General features: G+C 44.8%; 1 protein-coding gene across 2 annotated transcripts in view; it reads right to left on the minus strand.

Moving 5' to 3' along the window:
* The window catches only part of NR3C2 (nuclear receptor subfamily 3 group C member 2), a gene marked incomplete at both ends in the record, with an annotated part of 355,651 nt that extends 352,283 nt beyond the window's left edge, over positions 1 to 3,368 (minus strand). For both annotated transcript variants that reach the window (XM_080697437.1, XM_080697436.1), the window contains one exon: positions 1,609 to 3,368. In XM_080697437.1, the coding sequence (XP_080553563.1) occupies positions 1,609 to 3,368 (1,760 nt within the window). The remainder of the gene's footprint in view (positions 1 to 1,608) is intronic.
* Between the last annotated feature and the right edge of the window lie 7,887 nt (positions 3,369 to 11,255).

Raw genomic sequence — 11,255 nt, forward strand, 5'->3', positions numbered from 1 at the left:
TAGCTAAAATGTATACTACGCATACTAGCATCGTTTGATAGTCAAAGAACTCTCCACAAATTAACTTGTTCAAGTGATCCTAACTACCTTTGAGATCTTCTACTTAAGCCCCTTCTGAAAGACAAGAAAACCAAAGTGCCTGAAGAGATGTACATACGGTATGCAGGGACACAAGTTGTGTAGCAAAGCTGGAGCTTCAACCAGGGCTGCCGTGCCCTTGGCTGCCAGGATATACTTACGCCACCCCACACGAACTCAGTAAAACCATCACTTACAAAAATATCTGCGTAAGGTGCAAAAATATCCTTCTCTAACAGTAAAACAAAATGCTAGCAGTAAAACACATGCTGAGTTTGGTTCTGATAGCAGCTGTGATATCTTACATCTTTGTGTTAAGAGTTTGGAATTTCGGAGACAGTATTAGACCATGACTAAATGGTTCTTGTTAAGGAGAAGTGTAAGAATATACACTTTGTGGACTATTTGCTTCCATCAAAGGAAAAGGAGAAAGGCTGGAGCCAATAATAAGGCAAAGAATGCAAAAATTGAAGTTTTTGCTTCTGGTTTGGGGAAACAAACGGTAAAAGATGTTGAGAAAGCAGGTTAAACCTATATCCCATTAGTGGGATACACAGAGGTCCCACAAAATAAATTTTTAGGAAATTATCCACATATTCTCAGATGCCAAAGGAGTGAACTATATCTAGAAAACTGATTCTTTATATACTCCACAAAGGGGTCATTTATCATGCCATGTAATAAAAACAGCACTGAAGCAAAGTCCAATGCAAGTATCCATTGCATAACTTAGAACCACCCTTTACAGTCAGAAAAAAACAAGGAAGAAATTTTATATAAGTATACACAACATACTATCTGCCACAAGAGAGTTAAGAGATATTTTACAGTAAGTAAAATGTCTTCTCACAGGTCTTTAAAAGTTATAAATATAACAAGTAAAAACTCCAGTGACATATTCCACTCCCAACACAGGAAAGCAAGGTTGTCCACTTTGTACCTTTAGACGTGCTGAGTGTTTTAAAGCCCTCAAGGGTTAAGGAAATGACTTATTTGCACTGGAAATCACAACTTGCATATAATTAACCTACCTAGAAAAGGGAGGGGCAACTTATGCGTAACATATTTGGGGTCCTATTAGGAACAATTTTTTAAAGGTTAAGTTCATAAAGAAAATAATCCAATGTAGTTTCAGTAAACTAGCAAATAGCTTAAAAGGAAAAAAAAAAACCCTAGGATTAGTTTACTAAAGCAAATATACTAACTTGGTAGTAGAAAATAGATTATTTTCCAAACACCTAAGACAGACCATGATGAGACCATCTATCTATATTTGCACCTATAGAGTCGACATGAATATTTTCTAAGGCATTTGAAGAATGCTCTTCTTCCTTTACTTCAAAAAAGTAATAGCATTATACCAACAAGCAGAGGAGGACTGGACGACCAGCCTACAACCAAAACTAAAACTGAAATGCATTTCAATTCCTCAACTGTAAAGACAGAGCTAACCTTCAATATTTTACAGGGCCATGATTTGAAAAACAAAACAACAAATAGAAAAAGGGGAGAAAAAAAAAAGCAACTTACCTTGATACATTTTCTGGAATGTATTCTAGGACAGGATATCCGTCGCTCCTTCTAGACGACAGGTCACTGTGCGATTTCCATGACTCCACTAAAGTATTGACGGGAGGAAAGGAGCTCAGGTGTTGGAAAGATTGGTCTCTAGCTGATCGTGATAAAGATATTGTACCTTGAGCACCAATCCTGTAGTGAAAGGACTGTCCACCCGAATTCACCCCAACTATGGCAGAGGGAGGGATGCTGGCCTCTGGGTAATAGCTCCCATCATCTGGTTCTTGTTTAATCCCCATTGGGAATGCACTGCCTTCACAGTTACCATCAAAGCCCGGCACAGGTGGTCCTAAGATTCCTGATAGAGAGTAATAGTCTTTATCATCCATAAAGGAGAAATAGGAGCTATCCATAAATGGAAATGGGTTCACCGTGGGATTCCCTTTGAAAGAGGCGCCTGAACAAGAATGCTTGGTTGATTCTTGCTTTATTGGTACGGAGAACGGAGAGTCTGAACTTATTTTGCTATTTCCTCCTAGACATGAGCTGCTAAAAGCTCCATCTGGTTCTGGTTTTATGTACTGGACAATGTTGAGCTGGCCAGTCACACCATTGGAGATGGCATTCTCGACTCCCTCTGTCTTAGGAAAGGGGGCCTCGTGAGCACCTTTCTCGAGTGTGTCTGGACTAGGAGCCACGTCCCGGGTTGCACCAGCTCCAGCAGAGGTGCCAGAAGCAGCATAGCTGAAGGCATTGTTGATGGGGCTGCAGATGGAGCCCACAGTACTGGCTGTCGGGCTGGAAAGCGTGGATCTGTTATTCGTGTTGGAAGGGCTGGAAACGGAGCACCTTGAGTTGCTGAGATTCGCAGGGCTGGACACCGAGGAGCGCAGAGTGACGTTATTTGGACTGGAGACTGGAGATTTGACGCTGCAGTGGCTTGGAGGGCTGGAAATTGGGGATTTCATGCTGCTCAGTGGACTCGAGAGAGGGGAGCCCACGTTGCTAGCATGGGCGGGGCTGTGGGACCGGGAACCTCGGCTTTCAATGTTAGGGGAGCAGGTCAGAGGAGTCCCTTGTGTGATGGGGCTGTGCACTGGGAAACTGCCAAAGCTGGCCGTGGTAGAGGACACAGAGTTGATCCCAGCAGGGCTGCAAACAGAAGATGTCATGTTCAGCGGGCTGCAAACCGAGGGGCTCTTCTCAGGACACAGGATAGGGCTTTTAACAATGGCGCGCATGACCCCGCCATTCATGGGGCTCCCAGAGTCAGACATGAAGGATCTCAAGGGCCTGCTCACACTACTTAGGGTAGAAGGACGATGGCCATTCTCCTTGTAAAACTTCACCAGCTGTTCCACGTTCTGATAGATCTTTGCTGGACTGATGCTGCCTTGTTGGTTCTGCTGATCGTAGGCGTAGTCAGCGTCTCTTACAGAATCCATGTATAAACCCATGGACTCGGCCACGGTGGCCGATAGCTCCTTAGATTCCAGCTCAGTTTTAATATCGGATGTTAAGATCCCAGGCCGATTACTGTCTTGCTGAAGGCAAGGGAGTAGTTCGTGTTTTTCTTTGCTGCTTCCTTGAGTACTGTTGTTTGGAATAGCACCGGAAACACAGCTTACGTTGACAATCTCCATGTACTTACTGTCATCGGTGGTCCTCTCCGTAGGTCCCAGGGAAGAACGCTCCACGGCCTGAGAAACTTGACCCCACCGTCTTTCCATATCTAGACCTTCAGGGAGACTGTGGTAGCCTTTGGTCTCCATAGCTGACAAATAAATTTGCATTACAAAGTCAGAGTCGGTTATTGTGACACTAAAAGGCATTCTAAAATTACGTTCCTTGAAATATAAATGCATATTCTACTTATTATAAGTGTTATTTCTAGTTATATTAAAACAACTTCTTGGGTGTCGACAGAATATTGACTATATAACTTTCCGGAAGTCAGAATAAGAAATTAATCATATAAACCAGTACTGCTTCAAAATAAAACTAATATGGTTGCTCTAATACAGCACTTAGGGATTGTAATATATATTTACAAAGGATAACTTACTTGAATATTAAATAATTTTATCAACCGTGGGGATTGACTAGGCAATGAAGGAGAAATTGAGAACTTACTTAGGTGGATGATTTGCCCAAAGTCAAACACACAGTGAAAAAGTCCGGTTTAAAACTCAACCTTAGCTCGGTATGGTGGCACGTGCTTGTAATCCCAGTACTTGGGAGGCCAAGACAGGAGGATCTCAGGTTCCTGGCCAGCCTCAGCTAAGTAGTGAGGCTCTCTGAAACTTAATGATACCCTGTTTCAAAAATAAAGAATTAAAAATAGGGCTGGGGGTATAGCTCGGAGGGAGAATGCCCCTGGGTTCAATCCCCAGTACTGCAAAAATAACTGAATGAATACCCAACCTTCTGACTCCAGAGATTTTGGAGTGCTGATCCTAGGAAGCTGCCTCCCGCATCTAATACTTGTCTTTGTTAAAAAACAATATGGAGAGTGGAGATGGAGCTAAGTGGTCGGCACTTGCCTAGGATGTTCCAAGCTCTAAACTCAATCCCTCCTACCACAACAACATTGAAGGAACTGCAATTAAAACCATCATTTCCAAATATAAATTTACTAAGTAAATTAGCATAGGAAAAGTTAAGAATCTTTTTTTTTTTTTGGTGGTACTTGGGTTCCTGGAAGCCCTTCTACTTCCGGGCTTCCGGGCTACACTCCCAGACCTATTTTTACATTTTTACTTGGAAACAGGGTCTCCTAAGCCAGCGCGCGGCTGGCTTCCAACCTGCGCGATCCTCCTGTCTCTGCCTCCCAAGCACGGGGATTACAAGCGTGCGCCACCACGCCCAGACTAAGAATCAGTTTTGAAACACTAAGACTTTCTTAAGCTAGACTAATGGCGAGGATGATTTAGTGTTAATTTTGAAAAGGCAAAGTATATTCTGACCAAGTTGGTTCACAGACCAGAGCAATGCCAGGACTGTTTTCTGTGTTTCAGGCCCAGACAACTTTGACATGCACCCTTTCCTACTGGTGCCTCTGCTAAAAGGACTCCCAAAGGCCCCCAGGAAATGCAGAATGCTCCAGAGGGTTTTTAAAATTCTAAATATGTTAATTCATTTATTCATTCAATAATATTTGCCAAGTGCTTGTTACATCCTGGGTCTATGATTAGTCACTGAACTCACAGAGACAAAATAGGCCCAAGTTCCTGTGGTTAGGGAGCCCAAAGGATTGTTTTAAATATACAGTCATGCTGGGCGTGGTGGCGCACACTTGTAATCCCCGCACTTGGGAGGCAGAGACAGAAGGATGGCGCAGGTTCGAAGCCAGCACCGCGCGTTGGCTTAGGAGACCCTGTTTCCAAATAAAAATGTAAAATTAGGTCTGGGAGTGTAGCCCCGAGGTAGAAGGGCTTCCAGGAACCCCAGTACCACCAAAATAAATAAATAAATAAATAAATAAATAAATAAATAAATAAATAAAATATACAGTTATACCTATTATCTCTAATAAATTTATTTTTTATTTAGTTTATTTCATATATATTGTGGTACTGGGTATGGAACCTAGGGGCATTCCACCTCCGAGCTATACCCCCAGCCCTATTTTTTTATTATTTATTTTGAAACAGAGTCTCACTGAATTGCAAAGGGGCTAAGTAGCGGAGGCTGTCCGCTAACTGTGATCCTCCAATCTCAGCCTTCCAGTACTGAGATTCTAAGTATGCACCATCATGCCTGGCTTAATAGATGTATTTAGTTCATGGACCAATTATAATAGGCTCTGCATGTATAATTCTTATGCACCATACAACTCAATGCAGTACTATAAGCCATATATATAGACACATTTATGGTTATAAACAAGTCTATATGACCAGTCCAACTGTTATTTAAGTAAAACAAGTGGTAAAGCCAAGCACTGGCCACACAGCTAAGGAGCAGAGCTGGTTTGTAAACTGTGGCAGTGTTGAGCTGAATAATTCTTCATAGTGGTGATCTATCCTTTAGATGTTTAGCTGCACCCTGACCCCTATCCACTAGAGGCTCCAGAAGCACCACCCCTCCCTGACAGTCACAACCCACGCTGTCTCTATGGAATACCAAATTCCCCTAGGGAGAATAATCACCCCTGGTTAGGGGCAACCACTCTGAAACACTTTTTACTAAAAATTAACTCACAGTCAGTGAAATTTTATTTGTACATTTTAATATTTAAAAACATCTCTATGTATTTTTCCAATTCTTTTTTTTTTCCTTTGAGAGAGAGGAAGAGAGAGGGGTAGATAGATACTGGGGATTGAATGATCCAAGGGCATTGATAGAAACTGGAGATTGAATCCAGGGACACTGTACCTCTGAGCTATTCCACCAGCCCTATTTATTATTTTATTATTTTGTTTTATTTTTTGAAACAGGGCCTCACTCGGTTGATGAGTCTCATTATTTGCTAAGGCTGTCCTTGAACCTGTGATCCACCTGTCTCAGCTTCCCAAGTACTGGGATTATAAGCATGAACCACCATGCACAATTCAAATCCTTTTAAATCTGTAAACAATCTGTGACCCAAGAAAGATCCTGCCTTTTCTGCAGTTTTGTATACAGCATCACTTTAGGCCTCGTAGCCTTTATCTTCCACTAAAGAGAGAGAGATAAAGGAGGACAGACACTAGGAAGTCTTCCTTCCACAGAACTTGTATTAATTAACATTGAAAAATAAAATAATGGTTCTAGTAAATAAATTGATACTGGTTCTCACCAAGGTCTGATAAAAAAATGTTATGCCCAAATTGCCTGGGTATTATAATTACCTCTTACTTTGCTGTAGTCTACACTAGATTTTCTGAGAAGACAGAAACTATCAATTTCCCCACTGTGTCCCAGATGGATAGTCAGGCACAAATAAAAAACGTTAACCTATTACTATAATCAATACTCAATTTGCGAACATTAAAATCTACCAATTACGTAGCATGCTTATATTTAAAGAACATTATTCTATGAATTCCTAATCAAAAATCAATCACAGAACAGTGGGAAAATAAATCAAATTTTAAAAGTTGAAGTACTTATCTAGTAATTCCAGCCCCCCTCCTTTTTTGGTGTGAATTAAAGCCAAGTAAAGGCTGGAGAAAAAGAAAAATAGTGTATGGGGACCCAAGTAGTCAGCAGTGCTAGATTTTTCTACTTTACTGGAAAAAAAAATTGGTTATAGTTATAAATATTATGTGCTTCTTCTATGTCTACCTAAGAATGTTGTACCCTCCCCCATACCAAAGGTGAATGGATATATAGCTAAGCTAGAGATGTTTCAGGTCCAAACTCATTAAACACAATAAATGTGTCTGTGTTCAAAACAGAACACTGTGTGTATATATCACCCTCTACGCCCTCAAAGTCACAGTCCTAGCATGCTGCACCCCCAGCCTACCCACATGCTTGGAAGCTACCATGGCCTCTGCAGCCTTAAAAAAGGCCTTCGGGACACACTCCATGTCCACAGCTATAGCCTTTGCGCATGTTCTCTCTCAGACCTAGGCACCAGGGCTCTCTTCCCGGAATCCGAAAGAGGATCCCCACTCAGAAGCCCCTCCACAAATCCATCCTCCCAACTATCTTTTGGGAAGGGTGTTCATTCATTACTTCTCCCGAATCTTATGGTTTAAGTTTGCATGCTAAGGCCTCTGGGAGATTCTACAGTACAGAACTCACTTTACTTTTTAATCTAGCATTCCCGAAATTTGGCCACTGCATGCTTTTATTTACAGAATACCTATTACCATGCTGAGGGGTGCTTTTTATCACTCTCCCCCCTAAAGCATAAGCCATACACCAGATCTATGAGGCCACATGAAACTGTGCAGAGAATCCGTACCAAAGACAGCGGGCGAGCTCTGGACCATCTTAAAGTACTCTACGAGGATGCACCTTGTCAGCTAACATCTGACAGCTGATCACAACTTTCCAAATCCTGTTTAACTAGCTCTCAGCTCCCTTAATATCCTAAAGCAGCCTGCACTTTGCCTTGTTATTGACAGAAATATCATGAAAGAATTTGCCAAACGTTTTGCTGAAACCTAAGTTAGCTGTGTTTTAACATATGTAGTCTCATCCACCAAGCTCAGGTGCCTCTCAACAAAGGAAATAAAGGTTGACCACACAATACACAAGAATGGGGTGGGGGGTGGGGGGTGGGCTCTAGCATCTGCCTGGCTCCCACTGCAAATGGTTAAGATGAGATTTAAAAAAAAAATAAGATGGTTGAAATATATTATGCTGAATTCTCCCTGCCTGTTATTTTAATTAGTCTTTTCTGTAAACAAATGGATCAAGTTGGAAATATATTTCCTATGTTGTCCAGGAAACCGAAGTTGTCTTTTTAGAGTTAGCATTACCAGAATTTACTAGTGAATGCTGAAAATACTAGATGAGGAAAATGAGCCCCATAGAATTTAATATCCAGAGGGTAAAGGGAAAGATTTAGTTAGCAAAGTAAAAAATGAGGCAGACAGTGATATGCATATCTAGCTTAGGTAAAAATCAGACCTGTATGCCTCACAATGCATAATATACCAGAGACTCCAGAAAAAAGAAGAAAACCATTATGAATCTTCAATTTTCATGCAAATGTCTCCCCCAAAACATAAAGGAAATTTGCATGCATAAAAGCCATAGATATGCTTTCCAACACTATTTTTATAGAGGAAAACCTGTGATACAGTCTGTGTCAAATTGCCCTTATCCATAAGGAAGTACGCCCCCACCCCCAGCAATATTACTAAAGAGTCTCAGAAATTGGTATTTTATCTGAGAAGTTTCACTTTTAACATCCCTTCCAACAAAGTCCATTTTAATGGCATTACTTTCTATATCTATTTTACTATACTACTGCCCCTTAAAAACTAAGCCTTCAGAAATTTACAATCATCACTAGGTTGCATAGTTGTGCAAGTTCACTGTATGTTAACTTTTTTCTTTTTTTACTTTTTCTTTTTTTCTTTCTTTTTTTTTTTCAATCCCCTCTTCAGAACTTACTACCTTCCCGGCTTTTTACAGATGAGGTAAATGAAAGAAACCGGCCCAAGGTCACCTAAAAGAGCAGGAGAACCAGTTAGAATCCAGCACACCTGATTTCTATTCACTCACCTAATTCATTGGGCCACCTGATCTTTACAAAATCCCCAAACAAAACTCTTGTCTCTCCCTTAAAGGAAAAAGCTCCACTGTTATTTTTCAACACTTCTCAAGCCTTTCCAGGATCCCGTGCCTTAATGTCAAGCGAGCGATTAAAACTTCACGGTGGGACTTCACAGATGGGGAAGGCTGTTATCATTACTATGTAAATATCATCAATAAGAGCGCCTAGAGAAACGGCATGCAAAATGTTAAGCAATTTGGTATCTTTACCTGCGGCTCCAAAGAAAACTCGACTATCAAAAGTTTTCCTAACTCCTGTATTATAATAAATAATTAAGGCCGATGATGCCATAAACCATTATGCCTTTTAAGCCAGGTCTCTTAAAATTCCGTGGGAAAAGCCACGCACCTAAAATGCAAGCGGGGCAGCGATATAACCCAAAGAAGCTTCATCCTTTCTCCCCTACCCTTAGAAATAGCAAACGATGACACAGAAAGCTTAGCCCGTCAGGACTTTCCAGAATACTAGGGAACGGGAAATGCACGGATTTCCAGAGCCCCGTTCACACGGGATCTATCACGATCTATATCTCCTTCAACTGCCCTTATTCCGCTACACCTCCGGCTGCGATTTGGGAGCTTCCGCAATTGATAGAGGAAAGAAATATTATTCAAACGTCCTTTAACATTTTGCACACGGAAAACGGTCTGAAATTCATCTCTGGGGAAAGAGAGAAGCGGGTCGGAGACCTCCCACAGCCCGAGGCGGTTTAAAGGCTGCTCGATAGAGGGCTTTGATCCAAAGTGGCCAAACTTTCCCAAAATAGTCCTCTGGCGGCCAACGGGGGAGAAAAGTGGAAGACCAAAACAAAACAACAAGCACACAGCACCATACCGACTGTGCCTCCGGATTACGCAGCCACTTCTCCCTGCAAAGTGCAGGCTCCCGCGCCGCGGCCGCACGCCCAGCCGGCGGGAGGCGGCCCGCTGCGCCCTACACACCTGCCTCGGCCTCGGTCCGTCTCTCGCCGTCTACCTGTTGCAGCTCCTGCCACCGCCACGACACCCCTGCTGCGGAGCCCCCCTAAATCCAGCCACATCCAGGCCGGCGAGCGCCGCTCTCCCTGCAGCGGGAGAGCCCGAGGCAGCGCCGCTCCTGCACCCAGGTGCCTGCACGGGCTTCCTCCGAGCAGCCTGAAGTTGGCTCGCGTCTCCGGGCCCAATGACACCCCGGGCGCGGGGAGCTGAGAGGAGGGGGCAGGGGCTGGGCCAGGGCGGGCAAAAAGGGGAGGGAAGGAAGGAGAGGGGGCGGGCAGAAGCCCGGAGGGGGAGTTGGCCAGCAGGAGGGCCGGCCCTTTTAAAAGCGGGTCACATGTCCAGATAAAGTTCAGGTTGCTATCCCGCCCCCCTGGGCCCTTCCCATTGGCCCGAAGGGAAGCCAGGCTCCACGCTGCACGGGCCAGGCTGGCTTCTCATTGGACGATCCCGGCTGTCAGTCACCGGGCGGGCGACATGACTGATACAAAGTTGCTGCGACACAGCTTGGACTCCGCAGCTTCCTTAAAGCCGCAGCGGCGGCGGGCGCTCGGGGTGCCGGGCGGTGCTGATGGCACCGGGCGCCCTGTGCCCCCGGCCCTGCGCCCCCCTGGCCCCGCCGCCCCAAACTTACTCCCGCCGGCCCAGCTCTCCTCCCGGCCGACCCCAGGGTGCCTGGAGAGCTGGGGAAAGTGCGGCGGCTGGGAAGAAGTCGCTTTTTCCGCGAGCAGGCCAGGTGGTGTCCCCTCACGCTCGCCACCTGCAGCGCCAGGTGAGCGGCCGCGCAGACCCCGCGCCGCCTCGGCGTCCGGGAGCTGGGACGGGCTCCGGGGGGCCTCGCCGGACCCCGGGGCGCTCCCCGCGCCCTCCCCGCTCCGGAGTTACCCCGCAGCAGAGCCGCCGCCAGCCGCCGCTGCCAGCGGGCCGGAGCATCACGTTCCCACTCGATTTGAATTTCCTTGTGTTAACCGTGTAGGCAAAGCGGGCGATTTCAGTCCAGCTAAAGCCCTTTAAACACAGCCTTCCTCTCACCCCACCCCCACCAAAAATAAATAAATATAAATAAATAACCATGGTCAAGCGCTGGCGCTCTCCTTGTAATTTTCTCGGTGTATTTTCTACTTTACTATTGGATTTTTCCACTAGTTCAATATGAAGGAAGGCTCGCGGCCGAGGATATTTCTCTTTACGATGGGTGGGAAGGGGGTGCGCGGGATTGGGATGAGCATATAGGAGGGAGGGGGAAGGAACCAAACTGTTTTCTAGGGATCGAGTGTCTGCACGAAGAAATTTCGGTTTCCCTCCAGCCGCCCCCACCTGGGCTCTCCTCCCGCCCACCCAAACGCTGCAGCTCCTGAGCCAAAGGACGGCTTCTTAACTTTGATTTCTAAGGACTTTTAGGCTCTTGGTTTTCCGTTTCAGGCTCCCGGCTGGCTCGGAGTCAGCATCAGTGACGTACACACCTA

The sequence above is a fragment of the Muscardinus avellanarius genome (assembly GCF_963383645.1).
Source record: "Muscardinus avellanarius genome assembly, chromosome: 6".
NCBI lineage: Eukaryota > Metazoa > Chordata > Mammalia > Rodentia > Gliridae > Muscardinus > Muscardinus avellanarius.